We start from the raw sequence: 27,954 nt of genomic DNA, 5'->3' as shown, positions 1-27,954 counted from the left end.
TCCATCACCAGTGTAAACACCATGTATTTATGAGTATTAGACACTTCCACAGCTGTATGAAGGACATATTTAGGACATATTTAAAAATCCCCCATATCAAGAGGATAATGACATGGCTGGAGATCTTTGCAATTCATATTCCTAAGGCTCTGAATATTTAATTAATTGACTGACCCTTTTTTTTTTGTGGTTAAGAGGGAGCAGAGGCAATGCCTGCCACACTCACCTGCAGTGTCCCTTCTAAACACTTTACAGAATGGCTATGATGTAGATTCAGGCGAAAGCCACTTTCCTGTTGGTTAGTTTCAAGGTTCTATGGCAACAGTTGACAATTAGAGATGAACCCTGGTGGGAAACAATGAGGGATAAATCATAGCACAGACAAATCCCTCACCTGTGATGTGTTGGCAGAGGAATTACTATTTGCTTGCTGTTGATGAATTTGTGCAAGCTGCTGTTTCTGCATTAGTGCCAGTTGCTGTTGATGTTGCTGGTATTGTTCGGCTGTAAATGCTGAACAAAATATAAAACGAGAAAATACTATATCAAAATATGTAGGTGTTGTGTATATAAACACATCTATTTTATCGTCCTAAATAAATAAAAAATACACCACAGCAGTTCTCTAAAGAGCCTTAATGCACCTTTATAGCAAGAAGGCTGTCATCCTTCTCAAGATTTGCTTGATTTAAGTCTTCTCTTTATACATATAAAAAAACAGCTTAAAGATTTCAATTGTTCTGCTGCATTTAGGCTGGTACCAAAAAAGGGAGGGGGAAGAAGGAACCAAAAATACAGTCAAAACCACCCAAAACTCTGTAATATCTAATTAAAAAATGTAGGTAGAAATGGCATCAGTTTCCACTTTTTTTTTTTGTGAAGCTAAACTATCTGCATTAATGATAAAGCAGGTTTATATGCAAACATTGGGAACTGCCTGTGAAACCATTGTTTTCAGCCCTCACAGATGACATTTTGAAGGTAGCAAGTACCTACAATGATAATTTGTGTTTTAACTTTAGTTGAAAACTCTGAATTGGACAGGCTTACGACTGAACTACTACATCTACATCCTTCTCTAAAATATTTGAAAAGGTGACAGAAGTTAGAGCACGACAAATCAACTACAATTTTATCCAGCTACCCTGCAAGAAAAAAAAGTGATCAAATATTGTGTGTACAGACTGACATGGGATGCCCAATGGAAAACGTGTCATTAGTACATTGATTAGCTTAGTACAGTGATTTTTTTTTTTTTTTTTTTTTTTTTTTTAATTTACGTTTCCTAAATAAAAGTCTGCTTTAAATTTCAAACTAAATCAAAAACTGGAATTTGACTTTCTTTACAAGTTCAGCCTATGATAAAACTGAAGGAAAATCTTAAATATGTATCTTATTTAGGAGCATCTCTGCAATCTTAAGTGTTGTAAATAGCATTCATACTCCTAGAATGCAAAGGAAGTTGTACTTTCAGGAAAGTTCACTATTGTTTGGCAACAAATCATCACTGCACTTAAACCTCGTTCACAAATTGTAATTACTGTTTGGTTAATCTTATTTTTCAGGCCTGCTTGCCTTTAGAAAACTAGTTTTAATTTTGATATCTAGTTTTAATTTTGATATAAACAATCTCCTACTTCTTGATATAAAAGGATTCTGAGGATTGTAGCGTATGTATAATCCTGAATAACAGGTTAATAAAAAAGGATAAACAAAGTAAGAATTTGAAAGATTACTTGAAGACAGAGTGAACACTGCTGAACATGTATTTTTCTAGTGTATTTATGATTTTTTTTAATTTATTTTTTTTTAAACATTGTCCAAAATCCTCTTAATACGTACTGGAAACAGCACTGAATTTTTACTGGTATTTTTGATATCTGAGCTCTTGAGGTCATAAATTCTTATTCAGCAGCTACATTCAGGTTACTATTTTATTTTATATTAACAGTCTTCAGCAAGTAGTAATGCAGGATGTTTATATTGCCATGCTAGTCTTAGAGCTAAATCTTACTTCAACTGGCTTCATTTCTTCAATGTTTCAAAGTCATTTCTAAGAGAACAGCTTAGAAGTAATACCACACAAAGTGCTTACTAAAAACCACCCTAGAATTCATAAACCAAATACGGAGTTCACTGTTCATATTTTAATTCTACTTTATGTAAACAAAAAGCCCATTATCACATTTATTTATTTTTAAACTATCACCAAACACAGACAGCTAAGCAAGAAAGCTTTAGCAGACAAAGATTAGCATGGGGATAGCTGAGGAAACTAGTAGCAGTAGTGGAAGCAGAAGAATTGAAATACTGTTCTGGTATCGATAGACACTTTATTTATCAGTTAGTAGCGACTTTCAACTTAATGCTTTAAAAAACAACCCTGAGCTTCAGAATCTGCACGGTTTAACCAACATAGCGCTGTTTCTGAAGGTTCCACATACCAGTAAGGTATTTTACTGTACCGTACTTTGCAAATATACTTAAGATTAAAAATGTCCACTGGTGTACTCAGATGTACCAGAGCATGATAGGCAAGTTAAATTTTTGAATAGCCAGTTTCAATTTTCAAGCTTTAAGTATATTTTAGGCTTTTAGTGTAGAGTTGTAGTAAACAGTTATCCCTGGCTTTACCAAATCCAAAATACTGCTTTATTTTGGAAAAAACGGAGCAAATGAATCACAGAATCATCTAGGTTGGAAGAGACCTCCAAGACCACCGAGTCCAACCTCTGACCTAACGCTAACCAGTCCTCCACTAAACCATACCACTGAGCTCTACATCTAAATGTCTTTTAAAGACCTCCAGGGATGGTGACTGAACCACTTCCCCGGGCAGCCCATTCCAATGCCTGACAACCCTTTCAGTAAAGAAGTTCTTCCTAATATCCAACCTAAACCTCCCTGATGCAACTTTAGCCCATTCATAGCAGGCAAGAAGAAAGCCCAGACCTTAGTTGTACCCTTAGGCCTCCTGAGCTTTCGGTAACTGAGAAGTGGTATTGCTAAGCGGTTACATATTTGTGGTATTACTGGAGACCTTCATGTCTTAAAAAAAAAAAAATTAGCAGAGCAACAGACAACTGAACAACAGCGATTTCTGAAATTAAGAGCTTCAAGTTAAAAAAATAAAAAAGGTATAAAAACATTTGATGGTTAAAGATGACACACGCTATTTGTTAAACAGATTATTGCTTCAGCAGCTCTAGATGGGAACACAGCATTTATAGACTTGTCCAACAGCATGCTAAGGACACAGCATTTAGATTTATCATGTTTCCATCATATAGTAATGCCTACCCAATACTGCAGAATTTACTGAATTTAACAGTAACAAAGCATACAATTTCACTCGCTACACAGAATCCAACCAAGTTTCAACCGCTACTACAAATAAGACAATTTCAGAAAATCTCAACTGTCTTTCAGAGCTAACAACTGCACCTTCTCCAGAACCTTCTCAACATTTTCCAAGACCCTTTTAGCCACCTATACAATGGAATCAATTTTCCGACTTTCCTAATCTTAAATGTTACAAACCTTTAAGTTACAACTCTACTTAGAGTGATCCACATCTCACGATAGCTCATGATAGTTGCCAGAAGATGTGAAGCTCAAGTTTTACTGTGAGATGAGGCCATACGAATGTTTCTCAGTTATTTTGCAGCATACCGTTCTCAACTGACATAGTGAAAAGTGAATATAATTCTGAACTGTTACTAGTAGAATTCTGAATCAAGTTACGACATTGCAGTTTAGACAGCCTCCAGGATTTTAAGTCACTACATCACGTTTTGCTGCTATTCTCTTCGTTTAACTGCTTGGGACAATACACGCACTTGTTCTGCAACTGTATTAATGCTACGCTTCTGCAGGAAAAAAAAAAAAAAAAAAGTATTCTGACTTAAAAACTGCAAAAAGAAAAGAAAGTAGCAAAAATAAGCTTTGGGAGTTTGCAGCTATGAATACAAGGAAATCCCTTAGGTTAACCATGACTGATTGATAGGATAAATGAATGCTTACAAATTATTATTTTTTTAGTATCTCCGTAGAGACAGCAACAAGTCCTCTGCAATAACTTAGATTTTCAACAAACTACATAATTGACTCATTGTATGTTTTCCTATGATCATTTAAGTGACTGAGATATTTGTAATCTTTTGGATAGTGACATACCATTTTTTGCTCAAATTAAGCCATTGAATAATATCTTTCAATTGCGTGTTTCTGTCTGACTTATCTACTATATTCTGTGGGATGCTGATACTCAAAGGGTGGTGTTTTCTGAAGCACAGGTTCACAGTGATGCTGTCAGCAGTTTTGTCAGATCCATAGTTCTCAGCAGTTTTACACTGCAATATACAACTATTATTACACTGCTAACTAGTTTTACCACAGCACTGAATGTGTATTAGCCTTAAAACACTGCAGCCTGCATGTAGTTTTCTCTGAAAATGCAAATCTTTTCCTGAAGTGGCTGAAACCAGTTAGAAGACAGGCCAGCTGTGGGATCCCTATGGACAGCAAACCTCAAGGAATTGTTCAGGGTATGGTAAATAGCCACAGCCTCCTCCTCTTGACTACCACTGCCAAATCTTACTGTGAGGTGATGTGCTAGTTGCTCCTCTATTCCCCTGAAGTAGGGGAATACACATAAAAATATAGACTGCAAGAACCTGTTCCCTAAAAACTAGAAAATATATCCTGGGAAGCAGAAAATGCACGTGTAAACTCCTGGATCCTCTACAACCATCTCTCTTTTTTAACCTGAATCGTAGATGCTCCCTAGAATTACCAGGGAAAGTGAGCAATCTTTGCGGAGTAAACACAATAACCTATCCAGGTTAATTCATATTAAAATAAAATTAAAAAAAACTTTAATACCAAGAAACTCAAACAGCCTGATTAAACCTTTCAGCACATTCTTCAGTCCTGTCAAACATCTGAAGAATTACATATTCAGAGTCATTAAAAAACAAAAGCAACTGCTTCATAATCTTAAGTATCCACTCTCACAAGGAGAAGTGCTATTTCAGTAGGAAAACTGAAGCATTAAGACATTAAGCTTATATAGGGTTAAAAGAACTCTGAAATTCCAATCAGCACTAGATTTCCCAATCCTTCAGGCTGAGGTAATGGCCATTAACAAAGTAGTCTTGATCAAGTAACAGAAGATAGATCACATAACCAAAGCTTGCAATTGATAAAGTCCACAATTACAGAACTGCTAACTTTGTGGGAGGGAGATTATATATTGTGTTACGGTATTTTCATAAGAGAAATACATGAAAGCATCATACCCCTGCTGTACAAGAGAACAATTAGTGGTTACTAATGCCAAAGTGCATGCAAAGCAAACATCATTCACAATATTAAGTAATCCAGAACATCACATTTTCAATCTCTGTATTATGAGATGTTATCTGGCTTATACTGCCTGGTTAAAGATTTTCTACTGTATATCAAGTTCTCACCAGTGAATTCAGAAGATTGGAGAGACTTAGAGCCATCAGTGTGATTTAGTATTTGATGCACCAGGCCCAAAGATGTTTCACTTTCTGAAAAGAAGTTCAAGATTGATTTTACTTAAACATGGCATTATCAGACACCGAGAACATGATTATTAGGCCCCTGATTATTATTACGACAGCCTTATATTTCAGCACAACAGAATTCAGTGTGAAATTCCTATCAGAACTCTAAAGCTAGACATTATCAACTAGATATTAGATCTACATACGTATTCCCTACATGATAGTGGAAAAACAATCAGAAATGATTATTAAGGAGGATTTTTAATAGCCATTGAATAAAACTTGGAAATGCTTGCTATATATATTTGTCTGCCCATCTTCCTCAATATAAGTTTTCTAAGAAACATCACGACTACTCGAGGTACATGCAATTTACTCTGCAGATGATACCTGATCACACTTGCATGGAATGCAGACCAAGTCTAACAATTTACAAAACCCCAAAGACCCAACAATTCAGGGCAAAGCCTTACAACAACTGACTTGAAGCTGAACAGGAAAAACTAGTGTAACTACAAAGTTTCTGAAAAAGGAATTACATCAACAAAGTCTCAAGAAATATGCAAATTTTTTCATAAATACTGGTTATTCCCCACCCCTCAGTCACATAATTTCCCAGAAGATTTTCTTTTCAAAATTTCCTCCCTTCACTAAGCTGAGGGTGGCCAAAAACCTCCTCTTATTCCCAGAGTCCATGTAGCTTTGAGGCTACTGTTCTTCGCCTAAGATCTCAACATCTCAGCTGTGGAGGGGCTCAGACTTAAGTTCCAATGATAACTGAAAGTAGCCAATACAAACATCAATTTTTTCATGACCAGGTTTATAATCCACTTTGAAAACAGGAATTTCAAAAAGTGAAAATGGTAAAGCAAGCAGCAGTGTTGAGACTATTACAAATAGAAGGGTTAAATAAAAAGACCTGAACAGCCAGTTATGGCATGAAAGCAATAAAAAGGAAAGACAGGTCCTACTCTGGAGTGAGGAACTGCCAAAGAGATTGAGAAGCTTCCTTCTGCTTTCTTCTGGAAATGGAATGCCTTTGCTGGAGGTGGGCAGAGCATGGTAAGGGTGTCAGCTACACCTGGTGAGAACACTTAAGCACCAAAAACTAGCAGAGATCCACCAACCAGCAACACAAGTAGAGACAGAAATTCTAAGAACATATTTGAGAAATGGAACCATAGTTCACCATCCTTCTAGACCCTTTAGTGTACATGTGCGAACTTGTTTTTCAGAAGCACATTGAAACGTGAAAAAAAGGAACCAAGTTTACTAGGAAAAATGCTATTTCTATGGAATTCCCACATAAAAAGTTACCGAATGTCAAAGCACAGCTTGTAGCACGTTATCTACATCTCTAGTTTACAAGAAAGAAAAGGCAAGGTAAGCTATTCTGGATTCTTTAATAATAGCCTAGATGTCTGCAGGTTTGCATATAAAATACTATCTATTAATACCAAAGATAACTAAGAACTCTCAGTAAGGCTTCTGTCAAAACACAGACTTCTCAAAGCAAGAGTTACAGATTTAGTCTGCTTGCTAAGCAGACTGTAGTTAAGTGTTAGCCTCTTTATGACTTGCAGACCTTCTCAAAGAGCTCTAACTTCTCTGCAAGGAAGGCAGTGAAGAACAGAACACAACACGGGTGCTTCACCTTGCTGCAGAGCCTGGGAGCTGGTGCTCAAACCTTTCACTAGCAGACTGGAGACACCAGCCACCTACTAAACCCAAGGCTGCAACGGGACCATACGTGCCATACAGTTTAACTGTCTCAGACTTTTATTTACTAGATGCCAACATCCAAAAACGAATGTAGCGTTTAATAGCAAGTCTGCAGAAAAAAAACAGTCTCTAGAATTCAATGCAGTTCCAAGACTGCCATTTGCCTGGCAGAACTAGATCAATTAATCCAGTAAGGAAGACAACGTCTGGCTCATGCATAGTTCAGATGAACACTTATGCCTCCTATATCCTTCAAACTATTAAGACACACAAGTGCCATCTCTGAAGATTATAACCTGGACTAGTAGTTAAACTGTCAGCAATACTGGCTCCTTTACTGCAGGAAATGTTCCATTTCATTCAGAGTGAAGTTTCCCCACTGAACAACAGTTAATCCTCCACAAGAACGAACTGTGCATTTAGACTCCTGCCTGCTTTTCAGTGGTGTTGTGTAACATGTCTGAAGATCCTGAAATCTGGTCTTTTTGCAAGAGGGCAAAAGATGTCTTTTCCTAACTCTTCAGTAGATGAAAAGGAACCAGAACCACCCTCTTCAAAAGTGATGCTACTTTTCTTGGCTACCTGATCCTGCTGCCACGGTCTATCCCTTCAGCACCAAGCTGTCTCCAAGTAACTTGTAAGAGATTTAAGACATCCCTTCCTCAGCTGACACATGAAATCTCTATCCAACCACTCCATCTTCTATACATTTTTTTACGCTGAGCACTTTGAAAGCCAGTATCAGAACAGCTTGTTTCTTCAGGTGCTCACTTCAAAGTGAACACAGAACGCCTCCTGGCTCCTTGAGGAAATCTCTCCGATCTTCAGGACAAAAACCAGTGCTTCCTGTAGCCAGAGAAGAACGGTTGTGTCACAGCACACTTTTAATGAAAAGGCCTCTGAATAGCAGAGCAGCTTGAGATACCATCTTGAATTCTCGCCTGTGCTGACCACATCTGACAGATTTGAAAAAACAAGGTTTTCCACAGCTGTTTTTCCACATCAGCAGCATTTTGTTGGAGTTGTTCCAGGTGGAAAGAGCTCAACATTTCTGTAAATATCTTTCATATGGAACGGGACAGAACATTTCATGTGATGGCACACAGCAACATGACCACCTCTGCTAACCACTACAGAATCTCAAGATGGACCTCATCTTAAAGGTAAGCTATTTGGTTTGACCACAGCTCACGGCAGCAGGGAAGGGATGAAAGGCTTTTTTAAAATAGAAGTGCTTTAATCAGTGTTTCTGGCAACAAGACCTACTGCCACTTAAAAAAAACAATAAAAAAAAACAACCAAACAGATACTAAAATGCAGAGAACCGGAAACTAATGCTAAAATAATCCACAACCACAAACTCCCAGCTTTAAAGATAGCTAAGAACAAGGGACTGGGGACACCCTACAGAAATGTTATCTGCAACATTATCAGAGAAATTCTAATACAGATGTTAGATACACCGTGGTCTTTATAGGGTTTCCGACAAAAGGAAAACCTAAATCTGCAGCTGTAGCCTCAACTGATAAGCACCTTTGAAGAGGTTAAACTCATCCACGAGACATACAAAGACTCCCACCTGTAATCTGTGTAGACAACGTATCTTAAGGAAGACTTTAAGTCACTGAAAGAAGGCTTGAAATCAGAACGGCACTGATGAGTAAGACTAAGTTGTTTTCAAACATCTAACCCTAAAGACAACCATCATATCATCATATATAAAAAACCTCCGACATCTACACAGGTGCAGAAAATCCTGATTAAGATTACGAATAATTCTAGAAGTACAACTGACTTAGTCACACTGATAACAACTGACTACCCAGAGACTAGTAACTGATTTCAAGCGTGTCTATGAATTCAGATGTAGGTTTCTTTTTTTTTTTTAAATGAAGTATATCACTCCTGTGTTGACACTAATAAAAATATGAATTTGAACTTTACAACTTCTACATTTTAAAGCTCTATATACTAACCCATTTTACACAGACAAGCCACCTGCAGTCAATTCCAAGCACAAATTAATGTAACGTGCAAGGCACTGAGACATCTACGTTACCTTCCCACATGCTTCAAAATTCAGCCACATAAAAGCTTCTACAGAACAGATCACAATAGCAATTCCGTTTATTTATTCACTTCCATTTAGGAGGTATCTTAATTATCTCTTTAAGAAAAAGAGATTCTATGAGTGTTACATTTAGGTATGCATATACATACAGATATATGCTTTGAATATAATCAGCCGATTTTTCAAGTCTCTGGTTTTCAGATATAACGTACTGCCTATCAACACTTCAGAGCGTGTTTATAAACTATTCATCACACAGAGTTTTGTTTTCATACCGGTAACCTGGCTGGCATTACAGCAAAGTTCAGACTCCAGCTATTAGATGGATGATGCTCTCGTTCAGTTCTAGACCTGGTTTATTGATTTGAAGCATTACGTGTGTGGAGGGGCTGAATTCAAACACCAAAAGCCGTATTTGGATCACAAGCCATAAGCACTACCAGCTTTAGCCCTAATACTTTTCCCAGCAAGAAGAGTCATAAGAGAGAAAAGAACGTGTGAAGGATGGCAGTGAGGACAATGACCTACTCTAGGACAGCAAGAAGAGGAAACATGAAATAAGGAAGCAGAACAAAGCTGCCCACTAAGTCTAAAAATGCAAGGAAGGAGAATTTTCAGAAAAAAAGAGGATGCAGGGAAGCAAGACAGAGAAATGAAGAAAAATATATTGGAGAACATGAAAGACCTGAGACACTAGGGCAGCACTCTGAGCAAATATTCCATATATCCCCTCAATCTGGGGAGTTTATTAGGTATATGTATCTATCTCCACTCTACTCATACATTTTCTAGGTGTTCTCAGTTGTTTTTTTTTTTTTTTGAAAGCTAAAATTCTAAGTAGAAACATCATTCAAGAAGCTTCTGAGAAAATGATAGAGAACTTCAAAAATTTGTTTAAAAAACAAGAACAGAGAATCCCACTTTTTTTTGTATAAAAAGGTGAGATTTAACATATTAACTTATCAAAACTCAGAAGTTATGTAAGCACCAAACTGTCAGTGTGAAGAACTCAACATAGAGATACCATCCAAATATTCCAATGTAAAAACAATTAACACCACATCAAGTTTTCCTAGAGTCAGTTCCTCAATTCTGTAAGTGAGGTTCTAAACGAAGTAATCTGTCATTTGCTGACTAGACGTAGAGTCAGAGTTTTGCTGAGCATGAACAGATGCACACAGAGGGTGCGTGAATGGGTAGACTAGACATTTTTGGATGGGAAATGGCATTTACTTTTACTTAAAAGTCCAGAGTAGAATTCATAACCTTGCTGGCATTTTCATTACAAACATTTTAATTAAACATTTCCCACCACCACACTTGCACTGTGACAAAAAATGGAATAGTGTTATAATCAGCATTTCAAAAATATTTTTAATTTTCGAAATCCAGATCTTCAGAGTTACCTTTACCCTACACAACACTGTTTCTAAATAACCACATTTCTAAAATTCTACTTAAATAGCAAGGTAGCATTTGCATAAGTTTGAGATGCAGTACACTACTGTTGGCAGTAACTAAAAATAAACATTCTGCGTAGCAAAGATAAAAGATGGGTTGCTACCATCCAAACAGATCATGAAGCAAAGTATGGATGACCTAACGATATTCTGAATTTTCTGAGTCAAGTTTAATATTTCTGAAAGGAAGTTTGTCAAAATAAACATACCAAAATGTGCTGAACCACTGCTACTTTTGCTTTGTATAGAGGTACTGCATATCTGGGTCCCGGGTTGTGCTGTGCCTGTTCGATTTACACCCCTGTATAATTTCTTACAGGAGAGTTCCTCATTGTCACTGTCATGTAGGGATGGTGTCCGAGGCCTAAAATGTCGCCATCTACATGATTTGATATTGACTAGTATTTGACTGAGGTCTTTTGAGAAAGATTTGTCCGAGGTATTTGTTTCTGAGGTATTGGCAAATTGACTGATTGAAGAGTGTTGTGATGAGGAAAGCATTTCCAAATCCAGCTGATGAAATGTATTATCGTAGTCCGAATGCGCTCTGTCTAGTAGCACCCTAAAACAGAAGAACAATGCAGAATTACATTGGGGCAAGAAAATACCAATAAAATCACCAGTTTGCCATGTGTGCTCAAGGAAGACATACATAAACAAATAGAAGAAACTACACAAAACTATTCTACACCAAGAAATCCCTGAGATCAGGCACATGAAGGCATATACTATATATTCAGTACTTTTCAGGCAGCAGTATGTTGACGTTTCTCTTTCCAGGTATGTGCTAGCTTTTACTCTATTAATGGCTGACGTAAAACATTGTGTATATATTATGACAAAGCAACAGACACAATTTCCCCCCCCCAACCCATCAGGCTGGAAGACTTCTGCAGTACAATGAAGAAATACAATAAAATTACTTACGTAACTAAATGCAATCCAAATGTCCTCTTAAAGTAACTTCAATTTAAGTGCTTTACTGACATATAAAATGAATATACCTACAACCATCCCATGAAGTGCCAAAAGCTATCACACATTACTTTCCAAATTCCCCTGCAAAATGCCAGTAAGAGCCTTCAGTTTCTTATCTGACTCGCCAACAGAATAAGACACTCAAAGCATTTATTTGAATGTCAAATCACTTTTTTAATTAAGATTTAAAAATGACTGGGACGTCAGTATTAGAAGACATCAGTATTAAAACACATCACAAGTTATTTAAGAAACAGCACTTATACTAAATAGTAAATAAAAAATAGAAATAGCACTTATACTAGTTTCCAAATTGTTTCCATTAAAGAAGCTCAGAAATAAAATGCCTGAAGTAACAGTCCTTAATTCTTCAACATTTTGGGCCATGATTAGAACTTGAAACAGTTGTCACTTTTAAATATTTCTCCCTAAAATTCTGCGCTACAGCAGATGCAAAATCAGAAATGCATTTTCTGAAAACTGATTTTTGCTATCATCAAGTACTTTTATTTGAAGACAACTACACAAGTCATTTAAATATGAAACACCAATTACAACTAAAAACATATGCTTGTTTTCACCTTAGTACTTAAGAGTGCCAGCAATAAAAATATTTAGAAACATTTAAGCAAGCAGTAAGTACTAAGTGGCTTCCACTACAGCATCATCAGCTGAAGAAGCTATCAAAGAAGTATACCAAACGCCAAATTTGTGATGTCTTTTTTCCCCCCAACTTTTCTCTTTTCAAAGATGTCTTACTGATTTATTAAAAAAAAAAAAAAAAAAACTAACAACACCAATTATATAGTACTTACCTTCCACCACGGCCGACCCGTCTTCGTGCAAACCCAATACACCTCTGGGGTACAGTCAGAGTGGTTAAGCAGTATCTATAACGCACATCTCCTAATCTTCCCTCTTTAGGGCTACTCCATGGCCAGTTGCCAGGTTGGTCTAAATGAGGCTTAAAATAATTTAAAAATAATTAGACATATGAATTTATCCTACAACAATGCTCTGTCTTATGATACGTAAGGAAACTCTACTTACAGCATAGTACTGACAGCCTGCTTTCCTACGGAAGGCAAAAGGACCATCGGGATCATTTTCTTCCTCAGCCTCCGAAGAACCAGACAAAACCTTTAAAATGGGGGTAGTGTTGGTGAGGAAGAGATATTAGTAAATTCTTGAGTTCTACTTCTATTATTTCCCTAACAGCAGCATAAAATTCTGGAGATACTACCTGGGAGAGAGGTTCTTCATCCGAGCTAGGAAAATCATACTGATTCAAATCTTTAGCATTAAAGACTGGCAGTGCAGCAGGACTCGTCTGTTGAGGAGTAGCAGCAGCAGACGAAGGTAAGACTTTTGGCTTCTTCTCATACTTTCTTTTGGGTCGAATAACATCAGGTTTATCTTGCTGTAAGGAAAGAAAAAAAAAATCAGCATATAATGCATATAAATACACACAAATTAGATTAAAACAGGAGTTTCCCAAAACTCCTGCATAAGAAAGCTGAAGAGCAAACTCATCTCTCTAACATCTTGATACCAACACAAGCAGACATTTCATGAATGGTTGTTTATCACTTCCAGTAATTGGAATGTTTAATAGATACGGTGAATTAAGTACTACTTCCTCAAACACTATCATCGGTAGAACACCAGTGGTCAAGATAAAAATACTATTTTGGAAAATTAGACCAAAATATATACAATGGTGCCTTTGGGCACCATTTTTATTTGCTAACATATACAGGTGTTTATGCAGTATTAGGGAATTATCAAGTATCAAACAATCCTTTAAAAGTCAGAAGTTAGACTTCACAAAGATACCTAGCATCTCAGAGAATAAAAATTAAACACATTTCCTCATACTATGCAAATACATTTTCCAAGTTTCTAATAGAGAGATTTATTTCAAGCCTTCAGACACTACATCAACCCTGCATAACTAGTAGGCAAGTATACTCCAGCAGAAGCTTTAATTGATTCACTCTATTTTGTCGGATCTGGAACAGTCTTTATACATTCCTCAGGTATAATAAATATTTGTTTAAAATTAAAGTTGTACTTTAACGCGTTATCCTATGTGATGGGACTTATTTAATGTGCTAAGTTGGTGGCACAACAGCTATGTAACGTATGGCACAAAGCCAGGAGAAGAAATATTGTTCAACTGTCTGAATCAATACATTATCCAAAAGTTAAATAGAGAACCAGCATGCTAGGAAAATCAATGGATCAAATTTTAAAAAGAAACCCTCCAGATTAAAATAGATACATGAATTTAGAACAGCTTAAGCCTTTTACTTTTTTAGACCTCATTTTTGTAGAATATTTAGGTAATAAATACAACTTTGTTCAAAATATCCTAACACCGTAGACAGTATCAAATAAAAAGGTTAATACCAATTAGTGCAAGAATTTGTTACAATTGTATGCGTCCTTGTCTCCAGTTCATCTATACTCCTTTTATTTCTGTCTTAAGGAATTCCAATAGTTCCTAGGCTATTATCATCACTCCAGCAGAGTGAAGTATTTTTCTCCTATTGCAGCTTTGCTGCTGTATTTTCCCTGCCAGTAGTAGTGTTTTTCCCCAATCAGAAAGTCCCCCCCCCCCAGTTAAAAATGTTTTCCACACTGTCTTATCCTGTAGCTTACACATGTAACAGCATGAACTATTAACTCCATTACTGACATTACTCACTTTGTTAACTTTAAATTCTTTCAGTTCCATAGTTTCTTGATGTTTGAAAGGACTGCTGTTAGTCACAGGAATGATGGGAATAGCATAGGTAGGTTTAATTGGCTGCCGCTGTGCCATGACCTCAGACACAATCTCTCCACTGTAGTCACCCAAATTATACCTGAAATCAGAGTGGTTTTTAATTTCTTACTTGTTAGAATATTTACAACACACATCTGGTAAAAAAAAAAAAAAAAAAGTTATGTGACAGTCAAACACAGATGAATAATACTTGCAACCTGGGGTAAGAGGAGGTCCAGGGTGACAGCCAGAAGTACAAAAATTATTGTTCCAGAGAAGGGGGAGGAGGAGCTAATGACACGCAAACTTTATTGCAATAAGTGGTTCTGACAAACACAAGGATGACTATCTGTAAGGCATTATCATCTTTCGGAGATGTAAGTGGAAGAAGTGGAAATAAAAACTTGATGGAAAGAACAGGGCAGGCTCCCCCCCCCAGCAACAGTACCACTTAAAAATACACCTTTATCACAAAAGGTTTTAAACAGTGAGGCAAAGCACCTTATTCACAAATCCTCTCTTTTTTGCATAACACAACAGTTTTGTAGGAAATAGAACCTTAAAACGTATTGCATTTCAAGTCCTGTGTGAAGTACTAAGGTGAAACTTAGTTTTTCAGTATGAAGTGAGCATTAGTCATTCCTCTATTCAACAGCTTGTTCTCTTTGAAAAATCTAGGGGATTTCTCCCCTCTCTAGTTCTGAAGATGGTCAGTGCTTGAAAAAGTGCACCTGATATAAAGATCAGACTGATATTTAACTTGTTGAACTAACTCACGTTGCTTTTAGAGATTTCAGTCTGACTCAAAGTGTTTTAACTTTTCAAACACAAATCCTTAAGCTGGAGAAATCTTATTCAGATTCTAAGTATCAATTGCTCCACAGTGTGGACAACTCCACACTGCAAATGTTATTCTCGGTTGATCAGGAAAGTGACAGCTGATAGAACGGAGCATTTGGTCTTTGGCACAGCTGTCAAACAGGATGTCAGAAGAAATACTAGTTGGAGATGACTCACAGAACAGCATGTTATGCCGTATGAAATGCCTGTTTGTTTTCATGAGGGTATTAGATCAAGCTTTGCTACAAAGAACAGAGATAATGAAGAAAACGAAGAAGGTAATGCTTGGGAAGGACCTTAAAAATAACTGTCATTTCCTTCATCTATGCAGTAAAAAAGTTTAATGTATTAAATTCCTTTGGAATTTACCTGAAATCATGAGCTTTCTTCCTACATAACATATAGGACTTGATACATATATTTGAATACAAAGAACAAAACCAGTGTAGGTTAAGGTGACTGGCCACTTTTCCACAATGAGTGACTCCCTAAGTTTTATCTGAAGTGTGAAATCTGCTATACCGTAGCAGTGAAGAAGTCTGAACACTTATTTTAAAATAATCTCTCACATTTTATAAAGTATTAATGGGAATATAAAGTAGTTTCCAAAGCTTTCTGCAGCACGTTTTCAATAAGTGTTACCTCTTTTCGATGATTTCCAGTGTTAAATGCAGCAACTCCCTCTTGCTTTTTTCCCTTCTCTTTATCATTTCCAGGATGGTAACTGCACGACTTAAATCTCGACGCAGCTTAAGCATCTTCTCGTAAGATGCTTCATCATTTTTTCGATTCTGTAGATACACAGTATTTTATGGTTTCCCACATCATTTAAATTACATAATCTGAACTAAAGTTCTAAGTATTTATGTGTTGAAAAAAAATCACAAGCTAAAAAAAAAAATGAAGAGAAACATAGGCGAGTATCAATGAGCTACAGTTTACCACACCACCATCATAAGTAGGTTTAGCAGCAGATTTAGTGAAAAAATACAAATTTTCCTTTAATAGCTGGCCTACAGTAGTTTATCTTTTTTCCCTTGCAAATTAAAAGCAAAACAAACCAGTCAGCTTTTATTATTTTACACTACATGGCAAGATTGTTTCTTTAGATAAGCTTTTTTCTGAGAGGACAGAAGGAAGAGAACGAAATAGAAGGATTAATCTACTTACTTTCCTTGTCTGCATCTTTTCTGTTCGTCTTCTAAAAGCAACGTAGGGATCATTTGTGCTAGAACCATCTCGCTTCTCTTGTTTCACTGCTGGGATAAGAGAGGGCCCTCGACAGTTTTTCCTCTTTTTAATCCAGTACTCGTACACTTCTCTGATCAACTCGTCATCTTCCTTCAGCAATAGCTTGGCCTCTTGCAGGCTGACTGGCTAAATGTAAAACCCAGTATGTTATTGTCATATAGTCATATACATAAATAGTCATACACATAAATAGTGCATATTTTAGGTTTTATTTATTTTTTAATTCAAAGTGATGTTGTACCTGCTGACCACTGCCCTTTTCTAGTCGGTCTATCATCTCTTCAAATTGTAAAGGAGAGATATCCATTCTTTTCTTCAACTTATTCACAAAGATCTCATCTTCTGAATCCAAGTCATAATCCGGCTGCTCAGCATCCAAACTAAAAGCTGAATAATACAATGAAAAGTTAAAAGCTGAATAACACAATACAAAGTTAGAGTTACAGTTTTACTACAGAAACGCTTTGTACTCCAGACATTGCTATTAGAATATGCCAGATTCTTTGAAACACAAAACCAAAATAATTTGTTTGAACACCACAGTAATGTTACTTAGAAGCTATATTTAGCTTTCTCTTTTTAAAAAAATTATACCATTAAATTCAGGAATAGAAGTTGACATCTACTTGGATATGCTTTTATTAGCCAATGAAAACTTGCTGGTGACTAAGACATCCAAGTTTTTGACCTCATTGCTTTCAGTAAGAAACTGTTAGATTGGTCAAACTTTTCAATGCTCTCTAGTATCCTACAGCTTTACTGATGGTATTATCAACTTCTGAAATTAAGTCTCTAGCCTACATGCATCTTAGAGCTATTTCAACAAAACTTTGGACAGACTGTATTACAGAGACCTCACATACATTCTCATCCATTATTTTTGTGACCTAAAAGCATCAGGCCAAACTGGTCTACCAGGATGGCCTACCCAACATAGCAGGTAATCTTCAAATACAAATGATGACTTGCAGAACACAAACTGTTCAATTTTCCACAATATCCAATGAAAATGCAGCATTCTGCACCCAGAACAATACCTCCCAGATTCTTGCATCTTTTGTGTTTTAGTTTGTAAGAGATAATTTCTCCAAGTGAGTATTTCACACTGTAAAAAGTATGACTTGATTTAAAAAAATAAATAGGCAGAACAGAATACAACTGAAGACAGTCATTTCAGCTGTGAGACCACTAGATAAGGAAACGAAGAATGAAAAAGCATACCCTAATATCAGCATGGAAGACTCCTAGCATTGGTGTCTCCATTTGCCTCTTAGAGCATGCTCCTAATTTAGCTTATCATTGAAGCTCAGATGGATACAGAAATCTAACATGTAGCCAACGTTATTTAGGCATAAGATCTGTTTACATACAACAGATACTACTTTTTACATTCTGATAATTGCACTATGCAACAAAGTTCTGAAACAGTTTGTATTTTTTATAATGTTTTCAGAACTTGTTCAAACTAACATGGAACTCACATCAAGCTCACAGAACTGCCATCTTCCAGTAAGAATAACATCCTAACACCTTTAGAAGTCATTGGTGAGATCAAAAAAAGCACCTACTTTTAGATGTAGAATACTTCCATCCATGCATAGACAAATAGTACTAATACCACCATTTCTGCTTGACTTCCCAATCCACTCTGTCGTATTATCCTGGTTAAGCTTCAGTGAACAGGTAGTCTGTTCCTGAAAGTAGCTGTTTCTCTTAAACTAGATTCCTGAAAGCTGTAACTACTGAATGCCATGGAGAGCAAAAATGGATCTTTGCGACTGCTAAAATTAGAGTTTTAATGGACAGACTCAAGAATGATATCTATCTACTTCTTGATCAAGAATTTAATATACCTCTTCAGTAAAAAGTACACATTCCTTTACATGCTAGACAAAATTAATTCTCAGAAGTTAGTTTTGATGTGAGCTCAGACATTTGTAATTTCTTGAATGAATGACTGGCAAAATAAAGTTCTTGTTGCAGACTACAATAGATCACTGTACTTACGCTGTATGTGAATCAGCTGCTTTGGCATTTTAAATTCTCCAGGATATATAGATTCATAGTATGCAATATTACTTTCTGCTTCTGGGACTGGTATAACCATATTATCCCTCTTCTCTCCATATACTTGTTGTGCTGAGATAGCCCGTTGGAGATGATGTTCCTATAAACAAACAAAAAGTCAACGTAAAAATACGAGAAAGTATTTTCAGAGATTAGACTTTCAAAAGTTGAAGCAGACTTTTTTTTTTTTTTTGCAAATGCTCACATTCGAAATCCCTGAGACTTCTCTGACACATAAGAAATCAGTATCACACACTTCATTCAAAATACGCTCCATAAACTGGTAGCTTGTTTCCAGTAGGTGGAGCTCTCCCTCTTACACAAATACACAGGACTTCAGTTACTAAACTTAGTTAAGTTGTATGTTCTTGGCACACCGAGCTACACAAATCCATCTGTACGTATTTCTGGAGAGATTTAAGATCGATTACACATACAGATTATAACAAGTAGCCGCAGACAGATATTCACTTCAGCTTTTTTCTGTACTTGTTATGACAATTTATAGACAGTGATGCCAGAAAACCAGAAAGGAGGCCTACTATCACCTCCTATTAAGAGTAGCAACTGTTTTTATCCAGATAAGTGGTTCCTGAAGACATTCTTGTTTATTGCAATGCTTCCCATTATCCTCCTTTTTCGCCTCCTAATCCATCGAAGTTTAATATTAAACTATAAGCTGTGACGAGAATAATTAACCATTAGAAAACTGCGATTGTTTTTCAAGCTTAGAAGTAAAATACATTTACATTCCTTACTACAGTCTGTGTAACAGATCAACAATATTATGAATTCCAATAATTTTTTGATGCTACTATTCAAATGCATTCAATACTTCCCAGGGCACTGCTAAGACAGCAAGTAGAATTAGCAGAGTTAATACGGAGCTAAAAACCAACAGATGTGCATGTATATAAAAAAATATTTACCCACAGAATAAAATAGTATTTTCTGCCTATTAGCAAAGCAGGTTCTCTAAGTTCCTGTGTTCAGGCATTTCCTCCCAAGCACTCAGGAAGCCAGTGCTGCATCAGTTGTGTCCATGCAGCTCTCAATGGGATGCTGCAAAGCTGGTTACTGAAATAGCCCACACTAGAAGTACAGCAAAACAGTTGGTAGAGAAGGTAATTGGTTTCAGTTTTGAAGTGAAAACATAATAGTTTTCAACCATATAGTCTGATTACACCTTTGTCAGACTTCAGTTTACCCCTCTTCAGTACAATAACAGCTATTAACATCTTTCATCTGAAAGAATTAGAAGAAAATTATAAAAATGGCTTTACTGTAAACTACAGAACCAGAACGTAGCCTCAAACTGAAGCCCGCTGCAAGGTGTAGTTCTGTTTCCAGAATTGACAAGGTTTTAGCTTATCTTTTCTTCAAGCTAGCTACAGAGATTTTTCAGGTTTGTCCCCTGTTAATCAATTTCTATATGAAAAGAGACTAATCTTGAGGAGACATCACAGAGTCACAAGCAGAATTCACAAAGCTTATTTTGATCCTCTAGCATTTGACAAACATAGCCACGTCACATGGGAGACACAGCACCTAAAATGCTTTTTTTTCTTTTTTTTTTTTTTTTTTAAATCACAAGAGGCATTCTACTAAATAACAGAAAATAAGCATAAAGGCAACCTCCCCACACCCCAAATTCTCACGTTTGGGCAGAAATTAGCACCAGCAACTTTGCACCTAGCTTCAACAACTCAGCCGGTGGCTCAGCCCATGGCTCTCCCCTGACAATACCTACAATCAGGCATGATTGGTAGCTCTGGAAGCTCTCATGTTTAAACATGAAAGCATGTTAAAAAAAACACTACAGTTACCTAACCTACTACAGCTTCCAGTTTCTGTTCTGCAGTCGTTCGCTGCTGTGATTGCACAGCTGATTACTCCCACTCAAAGGCAATACTTCATTCATCCGAGGCTGGAACCTGGTATTTAAAAATGCAGTGGTTTCCTCCTCACTTTGCCAGAATGATTTTGTATTCTAAACCCTAACTTCTAATCCTAACAGGCTGGCCGCCCTCGATGTTGTGTTGGTTTATTACATGGGTGCTGTAGTCCAAGACATTCCTGAAAACACCAACAAGTGTTTCAAGACAGAGCTCCTCGGAAATTCAAGAAGTCCTTTGACTTCAGCCATCCTTTTCCAAGTAGAGCTATCCGGACAGATACACGTCCTCTGTACAGCAGCTATCTGCCACGTTAGGCTACCAACACCAGCTTGTAATATCAAAGAGCATTTTAAAAGTCAAGTGCAACCATCCACTAGGTCCCTTGGCCTGCTGCAGAAGAAGTTGGACTGGCTTAACCAGGTTTTGCGTTTGAAAAACTCTTATTATTGTTCACAAAGAGATTATCTTCCAAGTGATCAGTGGGCCCAAATACTTCTCATTATCCATATTCCTCCAGGAAGTGCAGTAAAGCTGCTGGTCTGAAATCCTCCAGCTCCCACCTTTTCAACAGTTTTAAAGCAGCGCAGTTACAGAGCCTTTCCCTTTCTCCTCTGGAACATTATCTGTCCCTCAGAAGTTCTCAGATAGCTGTGAAGTTGGTTCAAACTGCTTCTCTGAGTGCCTAGCATGATGTTTAGATGGCTTAGTCACGCTCAAAGGCTGTAGTTGTCACGTCCAAAGGAAGCTCATGCACCAGCTAACTGCCACTGCAAGGCGCAGTGCCCCTCGTTGCTGTTCCCTGATTTATCACTGCCTCGCCAGACTGATCCTAGGACAATTTAGGGCATGAGACAGCTCTTGCCTGTTATTCCCCTGAAAGCAATTAGCCTTCTGATAAATTAGCTCCCTCAACTGCCAGGGGCTGGGAGAGAGGAAGAAGAGAGAAAGATGATCCCCTTTGGCAGAAGCTAGCCAGAGTGGCTTAGCTGCATAAATCATTAAAAATCATTCTTTTTTAAAAATTGAATACCGAGGGAAAGAGAACAGACTTATGAAAAGCCCTGTCACAAATATTTTTAGCCATCTTAGCATCACGTATAATCAAGAGGTCTTCCTCTTACTATGAATACTTACAGAATATTCTCTTCTTACCCTGCATACTTTGCATAAGAAGCTGTGGCTGCCCCATCCCTGGAGGTGTTCAAGGCCAGGCTGGATGGGGCTGTGAGCAACTTGGTCTGGTGAGAGGTGTCCCTGCCCACAATGTGGTGTGTGTCTGTGTGCAACTGAAGGGTTTTTAAGGTCCCTTCCAACCCAAACCATTCCTTGATTTTAACTATTACTTGCTCATATATTATTTGTTCCAACTCACCAGTTTCCATGCAACTGGATTTTTGAGCTGTTATCCTTCCTATTGGAACTATGCTGGAATAGCCTGCAGTTGTCTTACTACCACTCAGAACTACTGAAAAACAGAGGAGTTAGCACTTCCTTCCCTCTCTCAACTTGCTTCCTTTGGATCTTTCATATGTACCCTGTTTAACAACCAGTTATTGAAATGTATTCTTTGCTTCTGATATTTTTCCTTTACAGAGAAGTAAACCACGTTCATGGTTATATTCTCACTGAAGCTGCCTTTCACTTTCACAGGAACTCCACCGTTAGGCACATATCCAGAAAAGCTTTCCTCTCGCTCTCGGTTGCTTTCTCTGCCTGATATAAAGGCTAGTGGTAATACAACCTTGGGAGCTGTCCCGCTGTGATGCTAATTTGATCCACGACTTTCAGAACAATGGCACTGTTCCTCAAATTTCATTCCCCCTACCTTGTGCAGCACTGATGCTCCTCCAAATTTGTGTTTAAGCCTAGTCAAAGACTTCAGCCCAAAGTGAAAAATCTGCCTGCTTACCCTCCCTCCCCCCAGTTAATTCTCCATCAGGATAGTTTCCTGCGCTGGCTCATCATGAGCTCAGACAATCCCAGAGTGAAAGGGCTGCAGTAAGAGCACTCCGACCAGATACAAGGTCTGAGGAAACAAGCAGCTTCATCACTTTTTGCAACACCCAACCATTAGTATGAAACTACACCTTATTGATCTATATTCCTGTCCTGAAAGGTAACTGGGCAGCTAAAATTCCAGCACTAATCCTTGTATTGCAGATTACTCTGCTACTTGTTTAAACCAACAAAAGCTCAACAACTACTTTTCAACTTTCTCTTCTTTCCTCCAGTCTTCCTCTAATTTGAGGGTCTACAGGAAAAGCCCACTGAAACAGCAACCCTTCTTCTGACTACCCAGAATGGAGCAAGGTGTGATGTTTTTCCTAAGCAAAACTACACACAAACACAACTCTTTATTCTGTAGGCTTCCTTTCTATTAGTTCTTAAGACAAAGTCTGTCACTTGCATCCCCTTTTATTGTATTGCTATTGCCAAGTGGATTCCAAACGATCAGAGCGAAAAGATGATCTAAAGCAAGAAGGCATTAACAAGGGCACTGGGGAAAGCAGGATTACAGCAGAGCAGCAATCACTGCAGCCTCAAGGAACAGCCGTGAGCTAAGGAATTACAACTTTTGTTCTGCTTTGATTTGAGGAGCAACAAGACCTCTCTCAGATGATAATGCAGGAATTCAAGGGTAATTGTTCAAGTGCAGTACCTGCTCAAGTCACATTTCTAGCATGCTACATAAAAGCCATACGTGCCCTATGTGCAGAGTGCGCACATAGCTTTGTATATTATAATTAAAATGCCACAGACAGCATACTGTAATTCTGGCTCAGCCCAACTACAAGTAATCGTGTAATAACTGAAATCAAACAGTATTTGCTTCCTTTCTCATTTTAGTAATACTTGGTGAGGTTTTGGCAACCAGACTGCTTGCTGGATTCTACGTTAGAGTTTCTCAAAGAAAACCCGCACTGACAGGGCACAAAGATTACTTTGACAAAATACTTAGTCTGCAACACGCCTTGTAGACAGACTATATTCAAAGTACGATAACCACAACACAAGGCATTTGAAGTGATCAAATAAAAAGCCCAAGTGACATAATCGTGTCACTAGCAGTTGAACAAACCTGACAGGACGTGTAGTGTTGTTCTGTTATGGCAGCAGCAAAGACTGCATCTTATTAAAAATGAAAGGAACAATCCACTATTTTGCAATTTGATTGCATTTTTCCCCCCCAAATACTTCACTCCAGAGCTCTTGAAGGAAGTGCTAATTTAAAGCACCACTGTTTGCAGAAATTGCCAAACCAGCCAACTCTGCAGCCCCCCGCGCAGAGCAGCTCCCCCTGAGGATGCTACAGCTGATTCTCTCAGTGCTGGCAGTCCGGGCACACCACTGCCCACTCCCTACCCTCCACGGACCTGCTGATTTACATCAGAATGCCCTGTGAGGATCCTTTGCATCCATCCAACATGACCATCTCACAGCTCACACTGCAATGCCTGATGCATAAGACCTTCAAAGGACGCCAGTTTCAACAGGCAGTTGTCTGGAACCATGAGGTTCACAACAGTTACACTGAAACAGCTGAGACAAAACTGAGGACACACAAGTATACAAACTCCCAGACCTGCTGTTTTAATGAACTTCTTTTTATTAGCCTTCTAGTAACATGCAGTCCAAAACTCTCAAAAAAAAAAAAAAAAAAAAGCAAAATCCCATTTCACCTTTAAAACAAACACATTATAATTAAGATTAAAAAAAAACAAAAAAAAACAAAAAAAAAACATATAATTTAGATGAAAAAAGAAAACATTAGGAACCAGAAAATCAGAAGCTGTAGAGTTCATTAGAGAACTCTAGAGTTCCTCGAGCACAAGTCTTATGAGGAACAGCTGATGAAGAGCCTAGAGAAGATGAGGCTCAGGGGAGACCTCATTGCTCTCTCCAGCCACCTCAAGGAGGCTGTAGCAGGCAGGGTGTCTGTCTCTCCTTCCAAGCAAAAAGTGACAGGGCAGAAGGCAAGGGCTTCAAGTTGTGCCAGGGAAGGTTCAGGTTGGATATCAAGTGTAAGCTCTTTGCTGGAAGGGTTGTGAAGCACTGGAACAGGCTGCCCAGGGAAGCAGGTGAGACACCATCCCTGGAGGGATTTAAAAGATGTGTAGGTGTGGTGCTTAGGGACATGGTTTAGCGGTAGACTTGGCAGTGCTAGGCTAGCGGTTGGACCTGCTGATCTCAGAGGTCTTTTCCAACCTAAGTGATTCTACGATTGTGTCATCTGAGAGTTGATGAACTGGTGCAGGAGCAGCCTGACTGCAGGCTACAAAGTCAAGGCTCCTGCCTGCTGAGTTCACAGGGACAACGCTGTCCCTGCACCTGGGTTACCTCACATCATCAGCACCAAGGGTTCTTGGTGTGAGGTCAGTGTAGGACAGAGCTAAGTCACCATGAGACCCAGCGGGGACCGTTCCAACTCACCCTGTAACGCAGGGCTGGGACTCCCAGAGCACTTCTGTGACCTCCTGCATGCAGACCATGCCCTGCTCTCCCCGTTCCTTGGCTCAGCTCAGCAAGTTATGGGGTACACGTGCTGTCTCTCAGCCACATGAGGATCTCGGTAAGCTGCATGGTCAGGTTCAGTCTCTTTTGGAAGGCTGATAGTCAAACTACTCCAAAGGAAATTCCTGTACAGATTCAACCCAACAATCTGTTCACAAAGGAGACAGAAGGGAGTAAAAACCAAACTGTCTCACTCTCTTAACCTACTCTTCCTGTTACCAGCTCTTAAGTTATTCCGCAACCTACTAAACAGATGTCAATTTATATCCAAGATTGGAAGGAGCGTGGAGAGTGATCTGAGATCACTGTAAGCAAAAAAAAAGAGTCAGGAACTGCTTGGCTTCATACTACCCATTAGGACCCTCCTTTGGGCCTGCCCAAGCACTGCGATGTGTTTCTGTGGGACTCAGGGGGTAGCTATTTGCCACTGCAACATCTGCCTACCCAGGACAAGCACCAGTGATGCTGCAAGGAGAGATAAAGAGTACACAGCCGGAATATAATAGCCAACTTGGATCAGTGTAAACTGGTCAGAGACACCTCAAGCTTCCTTGTGCTTTTCTAATCTTTAGGACAGCAAGTGGCCGTGGTGGCCTCTCACATGGCTGAAAGCTAAAAATGCTCTTAAACAAGAGCCTTCACAGCCTGTTACAGAAACAATACCACACACTTTCCCTTTATCACCTCACATGCATATCCACACGTTAAGACATGCAAAACAGCAATGACATTCTGAGAAGTTTGTTACTGCATCTGGTTCCGAGTAGCTGCTGTCGTAGAGCTCCAAACATACCCTCATCAGCCCCTGGCTACACGGACCTGGGACTCTCAGACAGCAAACGGCAGCTCTTGAACACCTTTGCTAATGGCAATGCAGTAGGTTTGGGCAAGTAGGTAAGGAGCTTCCACCCTCCTGACCCCAGGTATGTGAATAACAATAGAAATGTTGGCAATAGTTTGAATTTGGTTACAACAAGCACATGTGATCAGAACAAAACAAGGGCTGTGGGTCACCAGAGCAGCATCATGCAGTGCCTTGCTCTCCCTTTGATGGGTCCTGAAGGAGACAGCAGATTTAAAAAAATAAAAAAAAGCAGAGTCTGGGCTGCAAACAAGTGTGAGCCATCCTTCTGTTATGGGTACTTGTACATGAAAACATTGGGTAAACAACTCCTCACATCCATGTAAGTGCCCAAAGAATCACGTGGCTGTAAGGCCTTCCCTCCTCAGGCAACCAGGATCTCTCACCGCCCCAAATCATTCCATGCAGTAGAGATATCTGTTTGCTTGTAATTGTGGCACAGCCCGGAGCTGTCCCTTCATATTCCAGACATGGTGAAGGACCATGGAGATCACTTCTGTTAATCAACTGATGTCAGTCTCATGAGTAGTCAATTAAGAAGGATTCTGCTGTAATTACTACAATAATTAGATCTCTGCTACAAATCCCAATTTAAACAGCTGTCTAGAAGCAGCAGTTGCTCAGTGAAAATGTAATCTAATTGTACTTAAAAAAAAATATGCATTTTTGTAATTAACAGACTATCAAGAAACCTTGCTAATTATTAGTCTTTTTATCTGGAACACTGGTTAAAAACGAGGTCAGCCATACAAGTCTTCAGCATCTTAGCCTACTGCTTTCCCAATGCTCAAATCAGTTACTTCTAGGAGTATACAAGGAGCCTGTCCTTTTCTTGGAAAAATCTTATTTCCATATTTGAACTTCCAGTAGGGAATTGCTTACACATTCTGGGAAATTTTCATTTGTTACATTTGTTCAGTGAATGGTGGTACGGGGGTGGAGGACACAGGCATTTGATCCACAAGCCCAACAACATTATTACTAGAGATCATAACAATGCTTGAAGAAACAGAGTGATTTGCTGTCCTGTTACCAGAAGACTGAATGAAGATTAGTTTCATATTCCAAATTACTCTGGAAAAACAGACAAACAAGTGAAATCAGCTCAAAGCAAGCTACAGAGGAGCACATTCACGACACAGGAATCCTGGGAACCCTTCAGCATTTATGCACTGACTACATTACATAGCTCACCAACTGAATCTACACCTCAGTATTCACAGGTACAGATCCTCTCCAGACTCCCTAATAAGACCGGAGCAGTGTGGCAGCTTGTCTAATCGGAACTGCACTACATCCACTCAGAAACATAATGCTCAACATTGCTTTGAATGGTTTTGTATGGAAATTGCTAACAGCTCAGAAGGAGCTATCCTATTTCCTTAGAGTTGCTAAGAGCTGTAAGAACTCCCCACCTTTTCCTTTGCTGTCATGCAACTCCTTAGCCTATTCAGCCCAGAAATGCACGGAGTTATTCTTAGGTGAGTTGTCTTCTGCTTGTGCCCGAGCTAAATGGGTTCACTGAGAGGTAATGCAAAAACCACAGCCAGCTCTAAGGAAAAGGGGGAACTGCCTCTATCCAACAGCAGCGCAGTTCAGCCCATCGCCCCTGACTTCACCACACAGCTGCATTTCACAGTTCCAGAATTAACTGCAAGCCTGCCTTACCACTTCCTTACCATGGCTCGCTGCTCCAGCTGCACAGCGGTCATTGGGGAGAATGATGCAAAGCCACCTAAGTGATCGCGTTAAACAGAACCGTAACTAAAGGATCCTGAAGGACACACGAAGATGCTTTTAGTGCACATTACTTCAGTAGTCCAGGGCATGACCTCCACTGCTCAAAGCAGGCTGTATCAGAAAACTAATACTCGATGCAGTTTATGAAGTCACAGCTTTCAGGATACACTCTATGTGGGAACGAAAAAACCCTTAAAATCCAGCCTTTTATCATCACAAATTCCAGCTATAAAGTCATTTCAGAGAGCC

The 27,954-nt window shown here is 38.6% G+C and overlaps 1 protein-coding gene across 7 annotated transcripts in view; it reads right to left on the bottom strand.

The window, feature by feature from the left end:
• The window catches only part of EPC1 (enhancer of polycomb homolog 1), a 68,678-nt gene that overhangs the window by 3,620 nt on the left and 37,104 nt on the right, over window positions 1–27,954 (bottom strand). For 2 of the 7 annotated variants that reach the window (XM_082752151.1, XM_082752147.1), the window contains 12 exons: window positions 18,634–18,793; window positions 16,868–17,013; window positions 16,546–16,752; window positions 16,018–16,166; window positions 14,476–14,635; window positions 13,009–13,185; window positions 12,816–12,905; window positions 12,581–12,729; window positions 10,997–11,349; window positions 5,475–5,558; window positions 395–513; window positions 227–313 (listed from right to left, as the gene is read on the bottom strand). In XM_082752151.1, coding sequence (XP_082608277.1) covers window positions 227–313; window positions 395–513; window positions 5,475–5,558; window positions 10,997–11,349; window positions 12,581–12,729; window positions 12,816–12,905; window positions 13,009–13,185; window positions 14,476–14,635; window positions 16,018–16,166; window positions 16,546–16,752; window positions 16,868–17,013; window positions 18,634–18,733 — 1,821 coding nt within the window. In that variant the 5' untranslated portion in view covers window positions 18,734–18,793. Of the gene's footprint in view, window positions 1–226; window positions 346–394; window positions 514–5,474; window positions 5,559–10,996; window positions 11,350–12,580; window positions 12,730–12,815; window positions 12,906–13,008; window positions 13,186–14,475; window positions 14,636–16,017; window positions 16,167–16,545; window positions 16,753–16,867; window positions 17,014–18,633; window positions 18,794–27,954 lie in introns of all 7 variants that reach the window. The other 5 variants (XR_014316795.1, XM_082752148.1, XM_082752149.1 and 2 more) reach the window with 5 other exon arrangements.

This window comes from Aythya marila, assembly GCF_965140915.1.
Source record: "Aythya marila genome assembly, chromosome: 2".
In the NCBI taxonomy this organism is placed as follows: domain Eukaryota; kingdom Metazoa; phylum Chordata; class Aves; order Anseriformes; family Anatidae; genus Aythya; species Aythya marila.
This window is presented reverse-complemented; position numbering and strand designations above follow the sequence as displayed.